The sequence below is a fragment of the Lissotriton helveticus genome, chromosome 5_1, assembly GCF_964261635.1.
Source record: "Lissotriton helveticus chromosome 5_1, aLisHel1.1, whole genome shotgun sequence".
Classification (NCBI taxonomy): Eukaryota; Metazoa; Chordata; class Amphibia; order Caudata; family Salamandridae; genus Lissotriton; species Lissotriton helveticus.
In genome coordinates, this window is record NC_136065.1 from 1,288,692,468 (window position 1) to 1,288,719,447 (window position 26,980).

The 26,980-nt window shown below is 45.4% G+C and overlaps 1 protein-coding gene across 1 annotated transcript in view; it reads left to right on the forward strand.

The window, feature by feature from the left end:
• The window catches only part of PPFIA4 (PPFI scaffold protein A4), a 1,997,086-nt gene that overhangs the window by 797,311 nt on the left and 1,172,795 nt on the right, over positions 1-26,980 (forward strand). The window contains exons 12-13 of the mRNA XM_078644121.1: positions 4,334-4,480; positions 24,844-24,978. Coding sequence (XP_078500247.1) covers positions 4,334-4,480; positions 24,844-24,978 — 282 coding nt within the window. The remainder of the gene's footprint in view (positions 1-4,333; positions 4,481-24,843; positions 24,979-26,980) is intronic.

The following is a 26,980-nucleotide window of genomic DNA, read 5'->3' on the forward strand; positions in this document are numbered from 1 at the left end:
AATGACATCACTGATGACAACATGGTGGGAGCACAACTTCTAGTTAGGTCAGTAAACTACAACTGGTGAATTACAGTGTATTCTGAGTTCAAAATATTAGATGTTTTCAACTAATTATATAACATACATCACTTTAACCTTGTTTTTTCAGTGAAACTATATATACATGAGTGTGTGTGTGTATATATATGTGTGTATATATGTATGTATATATATGTATCTAGATATGCATTTTTATCACCTTCCCACCAAGGCCGCTAAACTTGCGGCGGGTGAATCCATAAAGCAGGGGTAGGACCTGCTGGTTACACTGCCACTTCAAAGACGTTTGGAGCACTCACGGGGTGTTCAAATTGGCTTTATTGACTGCAGGCATGTTTCAGCTTAATGCCTTCCTTGGTGCGATGAAACCAATGTCCGATACACACAGCGTCCAGTTTATTTAAATTATATAGCTTTTTAATTAACTAATCCATGGCCAATCAGGGGCCAGCAGTCACTTCCGGCATGGTGACGACGTGTCAGTATCCTCGATTTCATAAATCAAATTAAAGACCTCAGTGTCCAATTACAATTTCTCCCAATGTTATTTTGGATGCCGGCTCCTGCCACTCCTACCCGCCCTGCTGCACCTTTGTGATCTCTTCCATCGGCTGCCACTTGTTGATGCAAAGTTCCTGTATTCACCCGCCATGCATATCACACCCCTCGCCTGCCGCTGGATGGAATACAATCTCTCCGTGGGCATCCGTCAAATGGCTGGCATCCCTGGATTTGAAGAATCCATGACCTCCATTGGTCAATGGGGTTTGTCAGCGGCGGTTCAGGCATGTCCAAAGTAATACTTTTTACCACATTATCACCAAGGCCACCAAACTTGTGACAGGTGCATCCATAAAGCAGGGGTAAGACCCACTGTTTACACAACCACTTCAAAGACGGTTGGAGTACTCACGGGTTGTAGAAAACGGCTTTATTTACCGCAGATGCGTTTCAGCTTATTGCCTTCCTCAGTGAGGTAAAAACAATGTCCGATACTCACAGCATCGGTTTATTCCAATTATCCAGCATTTTAATTGGCTAATCGGTGGCCAATCAGGGGGGAGAAGTCACTTCCGGCATGGTGATGACATGACGGCAACATCAATGTCATAAATCAAATTAAAGACCCCCGTGTTCAATTGCAATTTCTCCCAATGTTACTTAGGATGCCGGCTCCTGTCACTCCTACCTGCCCTGCCGCACCTCAGTGAATCCTTCCATGGGCTGCCACTTGTTGATGATAAGCTCCTGTATTCAACTCACCATGCATAACACACCCCTCGCCTGCCGCTGGATGGAAAACAATCTCTCCGCGGGCGTCCGTCAAATGGCTGGTATCCCTGGATTTGAATATGTATACACCATGAGTAGTTATAGGTAGGTCGATGTTTTCATAGGAAGAACATCTTTTGGTTTGCTAACAACTTTGGTGCCGTTTGATGAATCCACCTCAGCTCATTCCTGGAAAACATTCCTTTGTGATTTGGTGTAAATCTGTGCAGTAGTTTAGTAGAAATTAAGCTAAAAAATATTTTTATATGGGATGGTTGGGATTGAGGAACTCTCACAAGAGTTAAAAAAACATGGTTCTCCATACACTGCTGTACAAATGTATACAAAAATATAAAGGTTTTTCTCTACCTTTTACCACTTCAATAAACTGGTAATACTAGGGAACAAGAATAAAACCTAATACTTACCCCTATCTAAGGCCCTAGCCCAGAACGCAGCAAAAGATTGCTAAGAACTACATGGTGCCTTTTACTTTTAGTAAAGACACCCATTAGCCAATAAGATATTGCCTTTTCATTGGCATGCACCGCTGTACACCGTGGCACAATATAATATTAAGGATTGTAACACTTATAACTTTATTAACCAACATTTTCCATTCACACTTCATAATCCATATTTCTACGAGATTACGTTTACATATGTTCACCAACTTTCTTGCTACGTCTAGTTTGTGCGGGGTGTAGTCGCAAGGCACAGGAGCCAATAGGGGAGGAAAGGCAGAGACAACGAGGGCTACATCTGGGATACCAACAATAATTACCTTGAGGGGGAGAGAGAGAAAGGAGAAGGAGGTCCAGCTCCTGGAAAAGTCAAACCATTCTCAGCCTGGGTGAATGAAGGCAGCCAGGCACAACCATCCCTTGCATGAGGAATCTTCTCTTTTCAGGCGGGAGACTACCAACCTCACCAGGAGAAGGAAAGCCACCAGGAATAATACTCTCCCTTAAGAGACTGCTTGCTTAAGAGGAGAGACTGAAATGGAAAGTATATGCAACCCTTAGATTCTGATGTTGGAACTTCTGGATAATTGTATAGTATATTGAATCCCGAACTATACAAAAGGCGCATAAGGCTATGATTTTACATTTCCCGAGGAGCAAGATTCAAGGGATATTATAGGTGTATGAACACTTAGCCAACAATATTTTATAAAACTTGCATCACACTGATAGACAGACAAAATTTGCCACTTTGTCATCGAATTCAGTTGTAGTTGGCCTCCTGCACCCAAACTTACTTGCAAAAGAGGATTTAGGTATACAAAAAATACAATATTTTTTTAGAGATTCTGTTAGCAAAACTTTGGGACTATATTGTGATGAAGTCAAAATTAAGAACATCTCTGTGTTACTGGTCTATATTCTTTGACAATTTGGCCAACCCTCAGTTGATGGGAGAAGTGCTTACATTATTGCCAGGCACTGGCTATAGCTCGAGATGCATTCCATTCCTTTGTTTTTCACCAACTATGCTACGCTAAACAAAGACCACTCATATGCAAATCTGTCTTGGTCCTGTTCCTATGGGAACAGTCCAGCTCGAACTGCCAAGCCAGGTCCCCTCTAGACAGGAACCACAAACAACCCAAGGCAAGTTTCCATCTACAGAGCACTCCTCAGTACAGTATAGCTTGAGTTCTTTTCCAGTGTGGCCCCCGGAACCACATCTGGGCCCATCCTACTTGGGGCACTCCCTGTAAAAGATACAAGTTCATGAGAGGAATGTTTGAATTAATCTCAGTCACTGGTGATCGCTCAGGCTATATCCCAGCACATTATTTTTCACCCACTTTGCCACTGTAGAGTGAGTACCTTCGTATCAGAACTGGTGGATTACAGGGCTTTTAAAGTTTTGGAAGTTAAATTCTGTCAATTACTCCCTTTTTTCGCACAAAAGGTAAAGTGAATGCACCACTCCAAAAATACTTTACTTTTGACTGTTTTTTCAGTGAATTCCAGAGTTTTTCCCCCCAATGGTACATTTTCATTAATTAACTTATTGTTAACTGTTTGAATGTCTGATGGTGGGAGTGTTGTACTATGATGGTGGCGGTGGGTAGATACATGAAGGTGTACATTTGTGATGGTGATTGCGTGTCGATATGTTGGCTGTGCTCACATAGGATTGTTGGTGTGTCTATATCAAGGCAGGCGTGTGTGGTCGTATATGATGGGGGCTGCGAGCATTACCTGGATCTTTATGAACTTGATATTAGTTTTAAGTTGCCAGCTGCCTGCCAAATGTCAAGCAAATTCATCAGTGTCAAAATTATTTGCAAAGTATGGATTTTGTCCCCCCTACACAGATTAGCAAAAATGTGTGACAATTTATCAAGTGGCGCCAAAATGATCAGGAAATGAACACCCTTTTGACCCACCTTTTAACTGTGTCTCCCTTGAGGGGGTAGAAGATTATCCAAATACCAAGAACTAGCCAAAAAAGAACTGGCTGCTAAATTTCGTGCTGATACCGCAAACGCCACAGATATTACTAAAGAAATAAATCAGACTGTTTTTGTCCGATGCCACATATACAAATATATAAACATATATATATATATATATTTTATTTACTATAACTCCAGGCACTGCTAAATCTAACATATTCTTTGACATCATTGGTAACATCACTGCAACATCTGAAATGTCGTCATTGGTGACAACACTGTGAATGGTAGGGACGGGAGTTATAGTTACTCGAGATAACTACAACTGGTGAATTCGAGTGCTTTTTGTTTTAGCAAATATCTTCACCTAAATATAAAATATCTTTAACCATGTTTTTTTTCAGTGAATTGTTAACTTTTTTTAAAATGTAAGGTAAGATATTATTACAATCACTAACTAAAAGGTCACTTCAACCTTTGTTTTTTTCAGTGAAAATATTTGTGTGTGTGCACATATCTATGTATTTTGTAAAATAAATGCGTGATTTGGGGATAGTAGATATTAATATTCTGGTTTGGGCGATTCATGTAGCGCTTGTGTCCCTCCAGGCCATGGCTCAGAAAGGTGACATGGAGAGGCGGATCGCCACCCTAGAAAAGCGCTACCTGGCAGCTCAGAGAGAGGCCACATCCATCCACGACCTCAATGACAAACTTGAAAACGAGCTGGTGAACAAAGACTCTCTGCACCGCCAGGTAAGAGATACGTGGTAGTGGAGTGCTTTTGTTAGGATGATTCGGAGCGGCGTTAGCGGTCTTGTGCTGCCATCTACTGGCGTTTGCATGAACTGCAATCATTTTTAAAAATCGGAAAATCAAACCCACGATTCGATTTAGGTTCTGTGGAATTCTAGAGTACAATGGACTAATAAAACGACTTGTACTTAGGGAAAAAAAAGCTGTTTTGAAGGGATACCTTTGTCCCAAGTCTTTACCAGTGTTTGAGTTACATTTTTAAGCACAGGGAGTTCAAAGCTTTCCCTTTACTTTTTAGCGACATTCTAGAAATTCTATTATTCTTTGTTTTCCCATTAAGCCTCTGTTTTCAGATTTTAAAATCAGGCAATAGGAAGTGAGACCCCTACAAAAAGGTTTAGGGAAAAAATGAATTTTTTCGAAAACTATTGCGGAAAGAAGGCACAAATTCATGGAGAAAGATCACTGAATTATGTTTAGAACAATAATACGATTAGACGTAAAACTTCACTTCCATTTTCAAAAATGTTTCAAATCATATTAACAAGATCACTATCACATCCTGTCGCATAATGTGACAGAGTTTTACACAATGTTATCACACAGTACTGGCTAATGTGCCACACCGCATCTGAGTACAAGTCAAAGAGACCAAGTAAACCACAACGTTGCTCAGTATTACACACTGTGGCTCTTTATGTCAGCGGGATATTGACAATGATACACTTCTACTCAATATTCCACAAGGCATCCCAGTGTCATACAGTGTTCCCAACATGAAATGGGCTAATGAATTGTGCTCGTGGTTCTGTTTTTGGCACTTTCTATCATGTTTATTATGATTACTGGACGAATGGGAAAACAACAAAGCACGGACATATGTTAAAACTTATTTGACATATATTTTTATTTGAATATTTCTAAATCATGTTTTCACATATATTGATGAATTCAGCGTGTGGCCAGATTAGGTCATGTTTAGGTTCATATGTGCGATATTGTTCATGCTGCTTGTGTGCACGATAACTTTCACTCTACAAGTCTGTGCCTGCCATTGTGTCCACCCTCCTTGTGTGTGTGTGACAACATTCCCTAAGCCTGTGGAGTTTTTCTCTGCCTGTGTGATAGCGCTCACCTTACCTCTGTGTGTTTCTGGACTAATCTTTACTGTCCTTGTCAGTGTGTTTGACTGTTTATTTTGTCTAGAATGAGGAGAACCAACACTACAGGGTCGCCATTAATCTATTGTTTACTGTATAAGTACTCTGTGATATATTCATTTCTTTACTTCTGGGGGATCTAATTTCCACTCTCCTGACACTTCTTTTCCGTAGAGTGGTGTTCAGTACATCAGCTGTGGATCTGGGAGGATTTCATCCTGAAGTGATCTTTTGTGTTCAAGAACAATAATCCGTCATTGGCATAATATATCTCCAATTCTTGAAGCCGAATGACATGACATCCCCCCACCTGAGGAGAAAATCCCTGTGTCTTCCCTAACATCTGGTTGGTGAACACTGTAATGGCCTTGATGGGTGCTAGCGCGTGCAAGCGCGGTGCCGCCAGCTAAAGAACACACGGGACACATGGCTCTTAGTTCCCTCGTGGCTCCGACTGCCGCGCCTGGGCCACGCCTTCTTTATTTATATCAACAGGCGCGTGACGTCATGCATCAGCGTTCACTTGCGTCTGGGGCGCGGGTAGACTGGACCGCTACCTCGCGCCCCAGGACATTACATTCCTTCTAACCTTTATTAAAACAGCAAACATAACAAAACAAAATGGAATGAAACGATGGATCTGTTACCATTCTGCCAGTCCCAGTTCTCGGATCATCACACCAGAAAGTTAGCTAGTTGGGATGATGGTGCTGGATTTTTCCGAACCCATACCTGGATTGTCCTCCTCTGGACGGGGGCACCAGCAGGCCCGGACTGGCCGTTGCAGGCACCGGGCAATCCCCCGGTCGGCCGCGAGGGTGGGGGCCGGTTTTGGACCACAGGGGGCCGGTTTTGTTACAGGGTCGTTTTGGCACTGTAACAAAATCGGCCGAAAACCGGCCCTAGCAAAGAGCACGGTCGCACCCCCCAACCCCCCGGGGGGAGGTGGGGCCGGCCGAGCACTTTGCCAGGGCCGGTTTCGGTTCCCAGTCCGGCCCTGGGCACCAGTGGTGTCATTCTTGTGGGGTTGTCCTTTCCCCGAATGGTGCCGGAGAGCTCAGTAGGCTCCTCCCTGGGGTTGTCAGCAGTGGTTGATTGTCTTGGTCGAAAGGGTACTCTTCTTTCGATGGGTACTGTTCCGGCAGCTCCGCTTCGCTATCCTCTCTAAGTTGACTCGGACTGTCTCTTAAAGGGTCATTCCTTGGATGAGGGGGCGTCCCTGGGTGTACCTTCTTGAAGAATGAAATGTTACGAGTGACGGTCTCGGTTCCCCTCTGAGCTGTCACCATGGTGCCGGTTTGGCGGAAGACTGTCCATGGTCGGTGCTCGAACGGGAGTCGGAACTTGCTCCCTGGATATCGATCCTTGACGTACACCTGGTCTCGTGCTTGAATCTCAGATTCTCTGGCACCTCGCCTGCTACTGGCCTGGTCGTTAGAGTGGGTCCGGTTGGCCAAAGTCCTCTCCGCGTCAATCTGGGCAGGGACCCAAGTAGGGTGATTCGGGATGGTGTCTTTCACTACGCAGCCCATGGTTGGCGGCCCTGGTGCTGCTTCGGTCGTGAGGTGTGGGGTCAGCCGGTACTCTCTCAAGAAGCTTTAGATGGCTCTCTCCATTGGTGATCCATCGGCATGCGCAATGCGTATTGTTTTGTTGAGCGTGCGCATGAATCTCTCTACTTCCCCATTTGCTTGGAGCCAGCGTGGGGTTACTTTCCGATGATGGACCCCCCAGCTTTTTAGGTAGTCCGCGAACTCCTGCCCCTGGAAGGGGGGACCATTGTCCGTCTTGACCACTTCGAAGATACCATGCGTGGCGATAATCTTTTCAAACTTGGTTATGACTTCCATGGCTCTCTGGCTTCCGACGATCTCCACCTCCGGATACTTTGTGAAGTCGTCAATGACTACTAAGGCATAGCGTCCATCAGGAAGGTGCCCGAAATCTGCACTCACACACTCCCATGGTCTTTGGGGGTTTTCCTCGGTGATAACCGGGTGAGGGCGATCTGGCTGTCCCTCAGCTTGACACCAGGTGCAGGTTCGGACTGTCTGTTCTACTATCGCATCCATTCCCGGGAACCACACCTTGGCCCTCAGCCGGCTCTTGATCTTGACCATGCCTTGGTTTCCCCTATGCGCCAACTCCACAGCCTGTTGGGTTAGGCTGGCAGGCATGACTAATCTCGGTCCTCGTAAAAGGCATCCTTGACAGTCGAGGGACAGCTCTTCTTTGACCCTCATAATGGACTCGAGTGTCGCTCTGGCTTGTGGCGTCCGCCTGCTCATTGTGGCTTGGATGGGGCACCAGTCGTTGGACAGGACAGCATCTGCTGCTAATTGTAGGCACTCATCGCTCCGGGTTGCTTCTACGATGGCTACTAGGCTCATGGGTAGATGCCGTGATCTTTCCGTCACCAGTCAAACGTATTCCTCGGTATCCTCCGCCTCGTCTCTTTCGGCTTTTGTGGCCGCTCTGGGGTGTCTCGAGAGATAATCTGCCGGATTCGTTGATCCCGGTTTGTATTCTACTCAGTAATCATACCCTTTCAGTTGAAGTATCCACTTCTCAATCCTCGGTGGCGGTTTTGACACTGAACCCTGGAATAGTGGTATGAGAGGCTTGTGGTCTGTAGATACCGTGAAGGAATGGCCATATACGTAGACATGAAAATGCCGGCAGGCCCATTGGATGTCGATGGCCTCCTGCTCTATCTGCGAGTACCTTTGCTCAGTGTCCGTTAGGGAGCGGCTGGCGTATGCGATGTGCGCCCATTCTCCGGTACCCTGAAGCTGCGTTAGCACTGCTCCAAGCCCATAGGTGCGGGCATCCACAGCCACATTGGTGGGCTTGGTGGAGTCAAAGTAGGACAAAGTTGTGTCTGCTGACAGAGCGGCCTTCATGTCTTTGAACGCCTGTTCTTGCTCTGGGCCCCATTGCCACGTGGTGGTGGACTTTGTCAGTTCCCTGAGGGGCTTGGTGAGGTTGGAGAGGTCGGGGACGAACCGTCCGCAGAAGTTCACCATGCCCAGGAAGCTCCTGATTTCCGAGATGTTGGATGGGGCCGGGGCTTCTTGGACGTCTCTCACCTTGTCGGGGTCCGGCGCTATGCCTTGGTCAGAGAATGTATACCTGAAAAAGCTGATATTGTTCTGTAAGAACTGCCACTTCTCCCGGTGTAGGGTTAGGCCGGACTCCTTGATCCTCTGGAGGACTCCTCTCAGCCTCTGATGGTGTTGTTCTATTGATGATGCGTGTATTAGCAAATCATCGCTCACGTTTAGGACTCCTGGGAGTCCACTGATGACTTCTCGGATGGTACTTTGAAATTCCTCGGCGGCACTTGAGATTCCGAAATTGAGACCCCGGTATCTTCCGAGGCCAACGTGCGTGGCGAAAGTGGTTATGTATCGAGAGTCTGGGTGGAGTGGTAGCTGATGATAACTGGAGCGAAGATCCATCTTTGAGAACCATCTTGCGCCATTCAATTCTCCAAGGATGTTGTCTATGGTTGGGGTTAGATGTCGCTCCCTCTTTACCGCTGCATTTGGGAGGCGCATGTCCACGCAGACGCGGACTTGTCCCGGCTGTTTCGGCTTCCGGGCTACCACAATCGGGGATACCCACGGGGTGGGCCCGCTGACCTTCTCAATGATGCCTTGTTTCTCCAACGCCTCCAGCTCTTCTTCAACTTTCTTCCTCAGGTGGAACGCAATGCGCCTGTGCCTCAGTGCCACTGGTTGGACCGACGGGTCGATATGGAGGGAGACTTCCTTCCCTTTCAGGCATTCGATGTGCTTGAACAATTCACCAAATTATTCCATGATAGTGTCCAGTTCCTCTTCTAGCACGGCCATAGCAAATGATATTAGCTTCAATTCTTCTGCTGATTGCCCACTTATTAGCATGCCACTGCCCTCTTTCGTGACATACACGGTGGTGGGTACTTTCAGGCCTTGATGCTGCAGTTCAGTCTTGAAACACCCTATCAGGGGGATGGGTGTCTTCTGGCCATACGCGAATACTCTGATTCTTGCTTCGCGGAGTGGAGGCCGGGTGCTTAGCTGGTTGTACACGTTCGCGGCCATTAGCTCAATGGATGCCCCTGTGTCGATGGTGGCTCTCACTTCCTGCTGGTTGATCTTGATGCGGCACTTAGGGAGGCGCCGCTTTTTCCTTTGTGGCTGGTCGATCGCAAACACATAGTGGACCGAAAAGTCACCTGTCGTCGTCGTCCATGTCCTCACTGTCCTGTTCTTCCAGCACGGCTTGTGCAGCTTCCTTCTTGGCTTTCGCCGACCTGCACACCGCTGCAAAGTGGTTCATCCACCCACATGCGCTGCATTTGTTTCCTCTCGCCGGGCAGTCCTGCATGCGGTGGGGCGGGCCTCCGCAATATCCAAACCCTTGCCCTTTGTCTTGCTGTTTCTTCCCCACATTTTGGCATGCTTTGGGTCTTACCACGTTCACTTTCTTCGCCGAGTTGACTTGTTCTGTCTTGATGGGTCGGTGTCGGCTGCTTCCATGTGGGAGGCTCTCGCCTGCGATAGTTCTTTGGAGCGGCCCAGGGTGAGGATGTCCGCAAGTGGCTTGCCGTCTTCTTGAAGGATGGTGACTCGGAGCTTGGAGGAGTAACAGCCTTGGATGATCTGCCCTCGGATTTCTTCTTGTTCATCCCGAAAGCCGCAAGTGCTGGCCAACTCCTTCAATCGTCCATGGAAAGCGTCCAATGACTCATCGGCTTCCTGCTTGGCTTGGCAAAAGATGAATCTCTCATAGTCCCTGTTCGCCATCGGTTAAAAATGAGCGTTCAATGCATTGAGGAGAGTGTGATATGTTTTCGGCGTGGCTTCTACTAACGTTTTGTAGATCCGGTGGATGTCTTTACCTCCGAGATGGAGGTGCAGGGCTCTGCATCGCTCTCGGGCCGTGCCCGCCCCTTTAAAGTAGATCTGGAGGCAATCTGTCCAGTCTCTCCATCGTGGGGCTAGAGATGACGGGGCCCCATCCACTATGAATGGTTCTATGGCGGGAATGGACGCCATCTTGACGCGTGCGTAAACCCTCTGCGCAGCACGTGCACCGCTCACCTCCGCGGCACGCTGGACGTGGCCTGTCCAGGAGTCAGGAGGACAATGCTGGGGTGTTCCCCTGTGGCCAGCCTTCCTTCTCACCTCACCGACAGCTTAATCAGCCACTCTGGCCTGTGCTCAGATGCAGGCACACATGGCACTGGGGTGTGGGGCAGCTTCTGGGTGTTGCTGGGATCCTCTGACACGATTTTCTCCCTTTGGGTAAATGCAGAGGCCTCAGGGGACCGAATCTCACTGGCACCACGGGGGTGGGGACATCCCTCAGGCAATCTCACGTGCAGCCCCCAGCACACTGGCTGTGACACTGACCCCTGATGGAAGATCATAGGGAATGGGAGTATCAGCTATGACTCGATGAGCACTTCTTCAGAGTCCGTTGAATCAACAGAATCTCTGATCGAACAACAGTGAAGAAAACTCCACCACTGGAAACCACCCGAAAGAATGTCGGACTCAGAGGGTGACCAACCACAAACTCTTGAACCAAAGGAATCATTGTGAGATGTATCAGCCCCAATCAGCAGGACACGCAGTGTGGGCCATCAGGAGGCGAGGGGGTGTGAATTTCACAGCATGAGTTCTGAAATAGCCTTGTTGCCAGTGTAATGGCCTTGATGGGCGATAGCGCATGCAAGCGCGGCGCCGCCAGCTAAAGAGCACACGGGACACACGGCTCTTAGTTCCCTCGTGGCTCCGACTGCCGCGCCTGGGCCACGCTTCCTTTATTTATATCAACAGGTGCGTGACGTCATGCGTCAGTGTTCACTTGCGTCTGGGGCGTGGGTAGACTGGACCGCTACCTCGCGCCCCAGGACATTACAAACACCAGGTTCTTGAGTAGGTCACTGTCCTCCTGTTACTGAAGATGTCATGTTGGTTGTGGTTGTTTTGGGTTCCCGCTCACTTGGTGATTGTGTTGAGTCTTCGAGGTATGTTGCACTGCTCTCAGAATGTCAAAAGTTCTCTGAGTTCAGTGTGGTCTCGGGTGACCGATCGGGCTTTTTTTGACCTCGGCAAGACAATGATTCCTTTGGTTCAAGAGTTTGTGGTTGGTTACCCTCTGAGTCCGACATTCTTTCGGTGGTTTCCAGTGGTGGAGTTTTCTTCACTGTTGTTCGATCAGAGATTCTGTTGATTCAACGGACTCTGAAGAAGTGCTCATCGAGTCATAGCTGATACTCCCGTTTCCTATGATCTTCCATCAGGGATCAGTGTCACAGCCAGTGTGCTGGGGGCTCTAGTGCAGGGAAGCAAATGGACTGCTGATTGAACTGTGAATTCATGCAAAAATATGGGTTCAGTGGTGGCCACAGGCTCATCACCACTGCACCTGCTGAACCACTGGAAGCTTCGCCGCTGTCAGGGCCCTCAGATCTGGATCTTGAGATGGTACTTGGACCACCAGCCACCTGCCCTGCTCTCCTCATACCGTATGTGCTTTGTTAGATGACGTCATTAGGCACCACATCTGCTTTGTTCTATCATTGTTGGCTGATTTCTTCTCTAGTGCATGAGATGTTCTTTCTTTATTTAGGGAAAATAGTGATTGACTGGTTTAGATTACAAGTCGAATAAAGCTTGTTTGGAGTTTAGCCCATCAGTTCCTGAGCTTCCCGGTTTCTGGTTTAAGTTGTCAACCAAGTAATCTAAGGAGTGCACTTGTGTGCTTCACTCCCAAGAACCAAGCTCATGAAATAACATAGTAAAACAACATAACGTTCACTCAATCTTGGCGCTGAATAACATGTTTATTGTTACCCAACTTAATGATACTCCTTTTATCGACTTCAGAAGGATAAATGGTTTACAGCACTATCATTTTTCTAATAGGCATTAGCATTTTGGCTTACCATGTTCCTTGCAGCTCCACCCTCAGTCCTGATTAGTCTCCTCCACGCCTTAAAAAGGTAGGGTTGTCAATTCCATTCTCCAAACTCGATAAACATTATTGGGGTCTTTCTTGGAGCCTGCAATGTACAGAATGACATATTTTATGGTGTGATCCTCAAAATGTCGAGCTCTATAACCATATAGGTTCTGGACTGTTCCCATGAGGCACAGGTTAAAGACTGATTTGCAAATAGCTGAGTCCAAACTGGGGTGGCATGGTGAGTAAAAGATGGATTTGTCCCAGAACCCTTGATTGGGGGTGAATGTTTAATTTGCTCTACTTTCCGCCCGTCATCTGTGTGTCTTTTTCTATATGTAGGGTGACACTAGTGCAGTCTCCATGTGACAACCTGCTGATCTTTTTAATGTTCTGGAAGATCAGGTGTGTCTTCATGTGCAAGAGACCCATGTCATGAGTCTCATGGCAGGTAAATGTACATTTATTGTATGTTGATTGACAGTAGAGTGCTATGTCTTTTTTGGGTATTTGGGGTCCTCCTGAAGTTGTACTTCCTTTAAAGTGGGTGATTACTGCCTCCATGACATAATTACAGCATCAGTAAACGTTGATAGCATCTGATTATAATATGAGTACAGGTTCTTTTCTCTGCATCCTTGCTGGAGCCTGTCTCCTGCCTCTTCCTGCTAAATCCATTTAGCAGGCCAGAATTGGACTTTCTCATTCCCTCTGACTGCATGTGTAGTTGCATAAGAGTGCTTGGGGGACATGTGAGCTAGTGCGCCCTTACTATATCTGACACTTTTAAGGAGGTAAAAGCGCAAACCTCCTTTCTGCTCCTTGCACGCCCCTGGCGCGTCTCCTGTCAGTCCCTACGCCCCTTTAGAAGGTTTTGTAACTCCAAGTACAGCTGTGCTGCTCTCCAACCCCATGCTGGAGGAAGCGCAAGTAGAGAGAGTTTGTTGTTCACTGAACCTAACTAAGACAGTCCCAGGAGACCCACCTGAGTCTTGCCTTGTGCAGGCTCTACACAAGGAAATAAATAGATGGGAAGGACTGCTTGCACAATTCTGGCAGTGGAGAGGCACTCCATGCCCCATTGCTGTGTCCTGTGCTTTGCTGCTTCCAGCGAGGATTGCCTGAGTTTGAATACACGAAACCAGGGGAGAGGATGTAGTCTTAAGGCCAGAGGTGCCGACTTGAGAGCTGGGGAACCGGTTTCGAGAGTCGGCATCAGCTCAGCATCCTGTGATTCTGAGCAAAGCACTTAATCTCCCCGTGCCTAACAGAAAATGAATATGTCCTTGTGTAACATAACGGGGTGCTCATGTAAAGTGCTCCAATACCTTCGGGTCGAGTTTGTGCTATATAAAACGGCAACAAACAAAAAACAGATGGAGTTCGGGCACACTGCATAGCAAATGGAGCTTAAATTAACTGATACCCCAAGGGTTTTGGGCTAACATAATATTTTTCTGGATTTTACAACTTTTCCCAGAATTGAGTATAGGGCAACCCCTGCAGCATGCCCAGGATTTGCCTCCTCGTTCTTGAAGCTTTGGACACACCTGCAGAGGAAGACGAGGGCCAAGGACCGGACTTGACTCCGGTTCACCTTCTTTTCAAGGGACATTCATGACTGAGGAGTAAACTTTCGCCGGACATAGGACACTTGGCATGGGCAGCTCGACGAGGAGAGGACCCGCCCTCTTAAGGGAATCCCACGTTTGGTGTTCATCAACAATCTGTGAGGTGCTTGGAAGCACCTAGTAAGACCGGGGCCCACTAATGCCTCCCTCCTACGTGTTGTTTGCGAAGCTAGTGAGCTTACCTCTACTGCCGTTATGAGAGACTAGGTCTATGTGGCACTGATGACTTTGTGAGGCCCATGTTTCTATCTGTACCCTATATTTGTTGTAGACCTTCTCCTTCATTAGGTGCTGATGACTTTGTGAAGCTCGTGTACGTTCACCTTTCATTGGCCAGACAGCAGCTCCTCCAGTGTTGTGATGACCCTGCATGGCCTGTGAGCCTGCACCGTTCATTGCGATGCACAATGATGTCTTCAAGAGGTGCACGGGCACTGAGGACTGAGTGCCTGTCATCTGTATCTTCACTGCAAACCTTCCCCTTTGTGATTGGCTTTCTGGTCTCTCTGGTCTGCGCACAGCCCCCTTCTGCGGCCACCGCCCACTACTTCTGCTGCACCCTGAGACTGTCACCACGCCGCAGACCGTGTGACTGCTTTGAGCCAAGCCAATTCAAAAAGCGTGTTCAGAGATGATCAACAGAGACTGAAACTAGCTATAAAGCCTGTGTCATAAGAACTCACAGAGCAGGCACTTATGCTTGGCTATTAGGTGAGAGTAGCACCCCTTACATAAACCCTAATAGTTGCATGCATAGCATAGACACAGAAAAGTTAAAGGTAAAGTTTCAGCAGATTAGTTCATTTCCTATGATCTTTATAAAGTTACTGAGCTGAGTTATTTAATGAATATATAAGTATTATATCTGCGCCTAATGAGTAATTTGTTTAATGGCGCTGGAGAAGTGGAGAACGTGACCGTTCTACATGATTGCTGTGCTCATGTACTTTGCACTTACAATTTCACTTTACCCGCTCCGCAGTAAATCTGGCGTTGAAGCACACTGGGGAGGCATTCGGCCTCTACCAGTGGGACCCGATGATGAAGCATGTCACCAACCAGGTTGGTGAGTGAGGGCCTTCTATACAAACCTAACTGGTCTTGTATACTTTCTTTGTTCTGGTTGTCTTATTGAGAGTCTCTCTACACTCTTTCCTTGTTTTGAACGATATATTTGGGGATTAAGAGTGTTTTACTACGTTTTCCCTACCTCTCTTTTTGTTGAACTACAACAACACTCATGTACTTTGGGCCATACGGGAAGCAATCTCAGCTCCCATCTCGATGCTGCTTCAACAGTCCCTTCTTAGAGTTTTCATAGTTTCTTCTTTGGTACTGCAGAGAAAACTAGGTTGCAGTAGTTTAGTCTCAATAGCACCAAACCACAGCTCTGTCAGGTCACTGTAACAACAGGAGTACCCTCCGCAGCAGCATGCAATGCAAATTAATGTGTATGATCACCACAGAAATGTGTTGATCAAAACACTAATCAAAGTCAAACCCTGTCAAAATGCACTCCAAGGTTTTTAACCTCTTTAGTAGGGATCCCAAAGCAGAACACCCAATGACGCAAGACAGCAACCAAAAAGGATGTTGCGATGACTATCCCCAGCTCTGTGGATTTCACTTGTGATGCATTCAAGCTGGGGCACTTCTTTCATCTAATTGGGAAAGCATGTGAGGCAGCTGGTGGTGTTTATGTGAAGCTTGATACTGCCCACAGTGATATATATTTGTATGCTGTTAAAGTTCATATGAACTCCTAATTTGCTTTGTGAGATCAGCTGCACCAAACTTTCATTAATATGTTGAGTAGAAGGGGTGACAGAGGAGATCCCCAAGGGACTCCCCACCCCCGAAGGTTTTCGCTAAAGATCATAGGAAACTAACTTTAATTATCTGACATTTGCAATGCAATAAGTCTCGCACTTGCGAGAGTTTGAGCTATCGACACTGTAAATTACAATGTCTTTTATTTATGTGTTTTGAAAACCAGAAAGCGGTGTGTAAAGATGCACTTTGTACCTATTGTCCTTGCATACGAGAAGCAAGGCTGGCAGTAAAAGAGGCGCAGTTACTGCCAGCCTTGCTTCTTGTAGGCAACCATTATAAGTACAAAGCCCATGTTTAAGCACCACTTGCAGGTTTCCAAAACACATAAAAAAGGCTTTGTCATTTACAATGCCAGTAGCTCAAACTCTCGCAAATGCAAGACCTATTGCATTGCAAATGCTCGTTGAGCTCTGAGATTGATTCGGCAGAGCCATGGGAAGGCAGGGACTGTGAAGCCAGGCCGTGCATTTCAAAACCATGAGGGAGAATGAGGCAGGTGCAGCCAAAATAGACCTCGGTCTTTGAATGCACAGCAACTGTGGCAAGATAAGAGGAAGATTTACAGCCCTGTTTACAACAGAGCTCTGTAAACCAAGAGCACTGGGCTCGAGTACTCCAGATTAAAGAAATAAATATTGTTCACAAGCTCTCTATAACAACACTTGAAACAGGGGTAGTCCTTGAAAATTGGTGGAGCTTTTAAAGCCCATACCCTGAATACAGCATGTCTCGCAGAGACAGCACACTGCCTGGGCAAGACCTAAACACTGGCCCCACTGGTGAGCCATTGAAGATATCTCATGGCCAGTTCCCTAACAGTTTTACTAGTATTTTATGATCTCCAGAGTTGGTTGCTGAGGTTCGGTCTAGGAGAATTACAATTTCAGAACAACAGCCCAGTTCAGAGTGTTTTCAAAATCCAGGGTGAATTTATTACAGAACAGGCTTAAGACAATATAATATCTACAAACATGTTAGTCAATCTCTTGTATTCAGTCCCTCAATTATAGCTTCATCTGTTATTATCAGGAGCAACAATAGGTCAATCATTAGAGTGACAAATGAAAATACAAGAGTCGCAGGAGCACAGAATAATCATGATATTGGTAGAAAAAAATTCTCCTACGGGCATTTTGCAGTAAACAATCTGCTGAAGTCTGAAAAATGATACATTCAGCACCTATAAGTCTCATAAGAGTAAACTATAAATTGCTTTGCATAAAAAGAGGAGCACAATCTTACCTCTACAGTTATGGTGTTGCAATAACTAGCAACATAGATAACTTCAGAAAAGTGTGATTGCTAAACTTGTAGCTGTCAATGGTAAATACCATCAATACCCTGCTAGCGCAGCTGTTAAAAACCCTGTCTCTTCACTTAGCCCACTGACTTTAAGAGACAGTTCGGAACCACAAAAAATAAAGATTGTCTGCTTCAAAGAAACATTCTTTGACTGTCAGTGGAACATGGCAAGAGTTTTTTTCTCAGCACAGATTGACTCTCAGTGCCCATGACTTGTTTCCAAACCTGGGAGTGTTGGCTTCCTTGCCTGAACCATAATGATATTTGGGCCTAAGTTTGTTGGGGAGAATGAAAGAAGGAAGACAAGATGCTGTCTGTTGAGAAATTGAAAATGTCTAAGACCCAGAAAGATTCTAACATCAGATGCCGTAGACCAAGGGATTCAATACAGGGAACAGTCCGAAAAGTCATCATCAAACTGGATTTAGTTACAGTTGATTTTACTTTCTTTCCATCTTAAACAACAACTCTCCGTGTTTGAGGCAGAAGTGGCTTGATGCTTGAGCCATCAAATGTGCTCGGACATACAGCCAGTGGAAGTGACATAGCCCACTCAGTGGCCTTGCAAACACATCTGGAAGGTTTGATTCGGGTCTGAAAAATCTTCCAACTCCCAATGTGGAATTTATAACCTGTGTAAAATTCGCTTGTACCAGCACACTATTTGTACTCATGGGCAGAACTTGCTTGAATATTGCACCACTTGTCACCTTTTAGATCAGTTGTTTGCATTTTGCAAAGCACCCCTGCACAATGTGGTAGCTCCCCAAGCCCCACTCTCATAGCCATGTTTAGAAAGATCCTTCAGGTTGGCCCCCTTGGACACAATTCTAATCCATTGTTTGTCTTAAATATATAGTCAATCTTTAAAGAGACATACCCCTACCTCAAATGAAAATGTATGCACTACATGTCTGGATCCCCATTAAGTCCTGCACAACACTATGAAGGGTTTTAAATATTTTACATTTCCTTGACTTTCTTGTAATTCTTTTGGAGTAGCTTGTCAGTGCATCGATGTAGGAAGCTATGGCCTTATTTATGAAAAGTAACGCATCACTGCGTGAAAACAGCGATGCGTCACTTTTCACTGCGCTCTCCCTGCGACATGATTGATGCGTCCTATTTATAATAGGACGCATCATGTCGCAAGGAGTTACAGATACGTCAGTATTTCTGACGTATCTGTAAGCGCAAAAGTCACGCATTGCTGGGGTGTGTCACAAAAGTGACGCAACTCCAGCAATGCGTCCTTTCACATGGGGAAAGCCCCATGTGAACGGGCTTGCATCAGTCTTACGCCTGCGGTGAGGCAGGCGCAAGATTTTGACGCACCAGCGTCCTAAAAGTGACGCAGTGAAATTTCATAGATTTCACTGCGTCACTATTACGAGGCTTTTTGCGTGTGAACGCCCCCTTTGCATACATTATACCTGACGCAGGTAAAATGTAGCGCAGGGGTTTACAAAGTGACGCATCTGCTTAGATGCGTCACTTTCTAAATAGTGCGCAACACGACGCATGTTTTACGCCGCCGATGCGTCACAAAAAGTGACGCATCGGAAGCGCAAAACTCACGCACGGCCTCATAAATGAGGCCCCTGGCTCTTTGTATGGTATACCAAAATGAGGTATACCGTGCAAAAAGTCCAGGTATTCACTCACTAGTGGACAGGGTCTTGCTCTAGCACTCCCAAGGTGCTCTTTTAGGGGGTAGGGTGGACAGCAGCCTTTGGTTATCAGAGAGGTGTGTTAGACATCTGAAAAATACACACACTGCTAATAAATGAGGCACATGACTCAATAAGGAGATCCACGCCAATTTATGAAAATAACACGTATCTTTATACATATTTAGGCACCAGAATCAGTAAAAGGGAAATACTTTTAGGTTTAAAAAGTTGACGCAGTGCAAATTGCAGTAGCTGCAATGTTCTCCTATGGGAGGAAACACAAGTGTGGCATACAGGTAGAGTACATCAACTTACAAAACCAATTTCCTGGACTTAAGGTGAGTATAAGGCAAGGTCCAAGGCTGCATCAGCAGGTCACCTTCATCGGTATTCGGGAAAAGAGGCTGCAGGTTTGGACTGGGAGGCAGTCGTGCTGAACCAAAACAGGAATGCAGGCCTCAAGGTGCTCAGGGTTGTGGGGACACCTTTGATCCTCTTCTCCACAGGCCGGGGTCGATGAGTGCAGAGGTCTCCTTAGGCGTCAGGTTTTTACACTGGGAGCAGTAGAGGGGGCCTGCAACAGAAGCTGCAGGAGGCATCGAGAAGTCCACAGCTGGGAAACCCAAGGTGGGATTTGAGTCTGGTTCTGGTGACCACATTGGCACCATTGGGCAACTTCAGCTCGGGCTAGGTTGCTTGGGTGCAGTGGTGTTTTCCGGAGTTGGGTTTTTGTGGACTTGGAGCCTCACAGTTCTTTTCTTGGCACCTGCAGGGTGCAGGGGATTAGCTCAGCTGCTCCACTGGAGTTCCTGAGTCTCTGGAGAAGTGCTGGCAGTTCTTGCAGACTTTGGAGAATCAGCTGATTTCAGGATAAGATGACTTTGGCTCAATTGTCGAGACAAGCCAAACAGGCCGACAGGGTTGGCACCAGGTCAGTTGCTTCTTCTTCTGTTCTTGCTTTTTGTGGCTTTTTGATCATTCTTCTTCTTTTGGTCAGCAGGATTTCCTGGTGCCAGGACCTCCCCTAAGTGCTAGATTTAGGGGTGTTAGGGTAGTTAGTGTAGGGTAGTAACCAACGGGCTACTTACCCCTGGGGTCACTACGGCCCCTATATGGCATAAGCCTGTCCCAGAGTTCCTAAGTTTGCCATTACCAAGATGGTGGACTGAAATTTCGTCTTCACTTCAGGCAGTCAACCTTAGGGGTGGAACTGGCCTGAAGGTGAAAATGTCCATCTAATTACTAATTTACCCACCTTGTCCAGGTGCCAAATGGGCCCTGGTCAAGAAGGGTCAGCATCCTCTCCAGTGAGGGAAGCCAGATATGTGCTCTTTGAAGTTCCCTGCCTTGGAAAGCAAATTCTCAGATCATCCTATGGGAGGGGAGGCTTTGTTTAAACCTTCTGAGAGCAGAGTACCTCACCCTTGGGGGTCAGAAACCTGGCTATGGTGGCAGGCTGGCTAAGGCCATTAGTAGTTGGTAGGTTTACAGAGGCACTTCTAAGGGGCTGTCTGGGTGTATGTATTAATAAATCCATCAATTGAATCAGTGAGGGCTTAATTATACAAAATGTTTGATACCAAACATCCCTGTCTTCAGCATGGAGCTGGGGAACTTGTGTTTACCAATATCCATCACATGTACTTAAAATGGCTTCCCTGATCACTTGTACTGGCAGCAATTGAATTACCCAGCACAGGGACATCTGTTCATGCAGATATGTCCATGCATGCGGTATAGTCCCCCCTTCCTTGGGGCTCAAAGCCCTGCTGTAGGAGTGACATACCTATACTACATGCAGTGTCTGTGGGCATGACACACAGGGATGTGTGCTATGTCATTATCCACTTTTGTCTGCACCAAGACATGCAGCCTGCAGTGGCAGTCTGTATGTATTTGCCGTTGAGTCCTTTATGGTGACACAACTCATGGTGCAGCCCTCAATGGACCCTCTTTAGCCTTCCTGCCCTAGGTACCAGGGGTTCCATGTACTAGGGATTTACAGGGAATGGTAAAGGTATTGCTAATTGGTGAAACAATTGAACAGTTATGGGAAAGAGACAGGGCACTGGGGACCTGGTTAGCAGGAACTCAGTGCTCTTCCAGTCAAAATCACATCAAATCCTAGGGAAATAGTGGGGGTGAACATGTCAACAAGAGTCACTTTACTACAATCAATCACCAGACAATTAAGAGAGTATCACCAGGAGAAGGGCTTTGGATCTCCCCACATGTTGGGAGCCAGGAGTACATATTTTTGATTGGGTAGAGTTGTGATCTTCCCAAAAAAGTGTTTGCCCTTCATGCAGCTATGATCATTTGTTTATATATCAATTGACTGAGTTTGAACTTTAGGGGCACCCATGACATTGAAATACTATTAAAATGTTTAAAATAACTAGATAATTAACAGAGTGTTTTATTTTCTCTTGTAGTGTGACCGGTGTGAGGTGGACAGTCATTAATCTACTTGGGTATTTAGGTCTGGCTTGACAGTGCTGCTGTCATATGACCTTAAAGAGATCACTACAAAATAACCTTTAGAGTCCTACTGAGAGAGGAGCTTAGGCTGAGTTGGTTATGGTGGCAAGCCAATGATCATGACCATAGGCCTTATCTGTTTATTATGAAATGTTATGAAAAAAGCACTAGACCTGACATAGTTATTGTGGAAAAGCATATGTTCAAGTCAATAGGCATTTAGGTGTGAATTGTTACTACTCTATAATATAGCCAACAAATAGGTATTTTGTTATACATAATGTCAGATTACCTTTGTAGAGAAGGATTTCCGTGTTGGTTACTAACTCTGACAAACCCAGGAGGGAGAAGATTTGCAGTGTAATAATTCTTGAGGGACTCTCCTCTTAAATGTCTGCCAGGATCTTGTAATAAATAAATAATACGCATATCCATATATATATGATATATAATCCTTACAGATAAACAGAGGGGCTTTGAGTAGACACTCTCCTCTCTCCTGGCCACGGCCGGACTGGGAAGAGAAACTAGCCCTGGCAATTCCACTTGACCTCCCCAGGGGGAGTGAGGGGTGAGGTGGGGGATTTATGGCCGGGACACCTCTGTTTGAGGCAGCTGTTTGCACTATATAAATAACACTATTATTATTATTATGCCATTGAGAAGCTCTAGTTGCGAGTACTGCTGCCTTTGTTATTTTGTTACCGGGGTCCGATATTTCACCACTGCTGCAAAACTACACCCAGTGACAAAACTGGACCCCACAACCGCAAAACCGGACCCCACCCCTCTGGCCTACCGGGGAAATGCCCAGTGCCCGCTATGGCCAGTCCGGCCCTGGTTCTGCCATTGGTCTGTCTCAGTGTCATTTACACTATGTTTCCATCCATGACACCGAACTGCATGGGTAATGGTTTCATCTGCGTCATTGGCTCTTTTGCCTTGAGATGGATGCCATTTTCTAATCATGTGTGTACATTCACCTGAAAAGGAGCATGCTTCAGAGTCATGGCTGGTTGGCTAGTCCTTTAGTTGTGAAAGTTCTCCTTTAATAGTTGACTTTTCAATTTTTTTCTTCCCTTCATTTTATTTGTATGTTTCTTATGACCATACTCAGCTCTCCAAGCATTGCTAATGAGATGCTTGCTTGCTGCTCATTTGATTTTCAGTGCATCGCTTGCTACGTGACCGCTTACGCTCAAGGAGATCATTATGGAATGGTGATGTCCATTGTATATAATTGTTTTACCTTTCCAAGATGACCAACACAGCTCTAAATGTGGCAGGCATGCCTGAACTTTAAAACAATGATAGGCTATTTGCAACGCCTTTGCAAGATGGACTCCCGCTGCTGTTTAGTTTTGTTGTTGCAAACATATACCCACCATGATTAGAAGACAGCATGTTTTCTTTTTTCTACTTGTATGTTTTTTAATTTATTTTGCGTATGGTGCTTACTTTATGTGTGAGTCAGTGGATTGAGTAATCACTTGCCTGCTTGCAAGGATGAGTTAAAGAGTTGCCTGTATGATGACTTATTCAAGGGTTTCCAACCAGTAGAATGTGAGCTAGTGTAGCTCTCCAGATACCTGTGAGTAGCTCACCCGTGTGCAGCCCAGCCCATTAAATTAGAAAGCTTTTGCCTGGTTGAACTAATATGCATATAAAACATTGAGATTATACTACCCTAGTAATATTAATAGCTCTCAATGCATTTCATTGAACATAAGTAGCTCTTAGTACAGAAAGGTTTGGAGACTCCTACACCCATTAGTGATACAAAAGTCACTTTCATTTATAAGCAAGACCTATTGGCAATTGCAGTGACAAGGATTTCTTTGTCATACTGTGTGAACATTTTGATCGTGTTTGTAAGCTTTTGTTTTATATGTCTGGTTACGTGCAATACATTAGAGTATCAGTTGAGAGGGGTGAGAGCCTATCTTAAATAATCACAGTCCTTGTCAGGGTGTTTGAAATGTGCCCTTTCTGCAGAGTAAGCCCTGTTTTAAGCCCTGTCTGAACCCTTTTTGTTGGCATTAGGACACTAGGCACTTTACCCCATGCAAAACAGTGACAAAGTGCCCGCAATCTTCCCTTTAAACATGGTAGCATTGGCATATACTATTAATTGTGTCAATTAGATGTATGCTAATTTTAACATGTTTGGAAGGGAGGGCACCCATGGTTGGCAGTTGTAAAGTGCACAGGGTTCTATGATCGGCATAAAAGCGTGATCTGCAACAGAAAGTACAACACTCTGGGGAAAACTCTACTGGAAAAGCACATTTCCTACATCACATTTCATTTCCTTTACTTAAGCCCAGTTTGGGAATTTGAATTCTTTGTTTCATACATTGCTATTACTCTAACACCCTGAAGGGACAGGAAAAAGACAATTCAGAGAAGAGCTCTGCAAAGTGAAATACCCGTCTGTTAAGGCTTAGACTTTCAAGATATTTCCAGCTCGTGTGACTTTTTCTGCAGTATGCAGTGAACTAGTCAAAATATCCAGAAGTGGAGTCAAACCTCCACAAAAAGGTGTCTTCTTATGACCATAGCATACGTCATGGATTCTGCATCTCACGCTATATGTGTAGAAACCATTGTGAAGATCATGCTGAATTATACATTTTCATATGTTTATTAAAAAGGTCATGATGTTGTTAAGTAACTGGTTTTGTGCATGCTCCCAGATACCACCGATGCAGAAGCGGCCAACATTACTGGCGGGAGGGGGGGGTCGCGTGGGAAGGGGGATCATAATTAAAAGAAATTAAAAACTACCTTTCCACCGGGTCCCGCTTCTTCACTGCTCCTGCTCTCCTGTTTTCCTGCTTACAACAGGAACAGGGATCAGGCAGCCAGGACCCTCCCCATAGCCAATCACAATGCTGCTAGCAGCGTTGTGAAAGGTTGGGATGGCGCCCAGCCAGGGGCTAATGGGGAGGCCATGTTCTCCATGCAGGCCTCAATGCAGCCTGCATAGAGAAGGGCAGAGTGCGCATGACTGGTTTGGGTGGCCCAAGAAGGCCGACCAAACAGTCTTTGCGCACTCAGGAGTGGCCAAACCACTCCTCCCTTGTCCTGTTCAAAGTTCTGGCTTTCTCGCACAGTGAGAAAGCAGTGGGGCGACGCTCCTCCGCCCAAGTGGAGGAGCCGCCCCTGCACAGACGAGAACATATGGTAACTGTGTTTTTCTGATTTCTTTCATTGTGTGCACCAAATGTAAGTGATAATATCACAACGATAAGGAGATCGCAGATTGCACAAATGACTTCATATAGTGCCACTGCCCTAAGTTTATTTACTGTCTCTTGCAGTGCGAGGAGAAAGCTCGCCATATCCAGGAGCTGCTGGAGCTGGCCGAGCAGAAGCTGCAGCAGACCATGAGGAAAGCAGAGACTCTGCCCGAGGTGGAAGCCGAGCTGGCCCAGAGAGTGGCGGCTCTGACGAAGGTAGGTGGTCACAGGAGAAACCTGCAGAGGAAAACAACATTTAATGGTGTTACCCATGAGGGAGGAAACAAAACGTGAAAATCTGAAACAGTGGGAAGGTTAAAGATGTATTTCCCCCTTGGCAACTGCCCTTCATTCTTAACAATGAGAGAGCATTCAGTGACCTGTAACCCACCAAGAAAGCATACCGGCCTTTAAAAGATTACACACCGAAAGCCCTCTAGACACTGGTGCTTTTCCTGTGTCATGAAGATTCAATGTGTGCTGGTTGTGCATGGACCTTTTTCACCCACATCTTTAAGACTCGGTGCTCAGGTCTTGAGGTTCATTAAATTGCAAAAATAACAGGTCTTGATGTGTGTAGGAAAGTTTTGGTTCCACCCAATAAATTCCTTTGTCTGTATAAACAATATATACTTGTATTGGTCAATTTCCATTTCCACTTGTCACAATCCGTGTATCAGCCTAGCAACACGTGTTGTCACAAAAAAAGACTACCCCAGAGCTGCCAAGAAATGCGTACAAAAATATTTACAAGTAAAAACATCCCAGTTTCATCATACAAACATCCATGTATACATATTACAATAGTGGGTTGTAAAGATTCTTACTAAATCCATGGTTCTCCATGTTTACACCCATATGAACCTCACTACTGTACAATATTTTGTTTGAAATAAACTGGATATTTTATATTGTTAAAAAATAACGCATAACCATTCGGTGAGCCATATATTCTCCCACTATATATTAGTTGTTAACAAAATATGTAGAAACTTAAATGAGCACTATATCAGCTATCAATCCAGTTACACTAAAGATAATGTATTCAAAATCGTTTTCAGCAACTCACAGTTCACAATTACATTAAATGCTGAACATCATTATTGAGTCATCACCATTATGAATATTCCTTGTATTATAATCCAGTGTTATGTGTTGTCTAAAATGGAAAATGCACACTATATATAGTATCTTGTTATTCATGAATAGTTCTGCTCATTAAACTGAACTGATAGTCTCCTCGTAATAAGTGCAGTCGTAATCTCCATTAGGACTCTTTCAGTAGAGTACCTACGTCGATGACAAATACTTTTTTCATGCTATTGTCAAATAGCAGGACTCATAATAAATGCAATCATAGTCTCTAAGTAAGCACCTTAAGGAGAGTATGCAGCTTATGTAATTGTAAATATGTTTTCAATGTATTTCTTGCATCCCTGATGAAGTCCTTTTTCGAGATCAAACTCTCGGGCCGGGCTGATACGTTGATTGTGAAAAAGTGGAAACTGAAGAATAAATTATATATTTTTTATACGCACAAAGACTTGATTTGAAGTTATTGAGTGGATCACACAAGAATTGAAAACTTCCTACAACATCACAAATTGTTGATTTTAAAACTTAAATGTATATATTTTTTATACGCACAAAGTCTTGATTTTATCGGGTGGATCCCACAAGAGCTGCTACTTTCCGACAACATCACAAACTGTTGATTTTAAAACCTAGTGACCTCTAGTTTGATAATGTGATAAACAATTGAATGGAATTTTGAGTGATTTTCTCTGTTTTTGTACTGTTCACAGATTTGTTCCTTAAGGGAGTCTATGACTATTGAACCTCTGGCGTTAAGCCCCATAAATGCTATATCATTTGAGATTTGTACCTGTTTCGGTGTGTTAGGTCCATTACTGCCACAATTTGTTTGTTGTCCTTTCTGGACCTAGTCACACTCTGCAGACAAGTTGACCAGCTGAATAATCGTCCAGAGCACTTGGCGTTGTATACAGATGTAAATGGAAGCAGATCCTTAATCTGTGACCAGAAACAGCCCATATACATCTGCAGTTGTCTTCTGCACACCTAAGCTCGTTGAAAATCTGAAAAAAATGTTAGTGACTGAGGGCATTAGTGGTGAGCAGTTTTTGCTGCACCTTGGAGAATCTAAGAACTGCGGTAGAGCTGCAGCTCTATAGTCCATCATCGCCACCTTGGACCG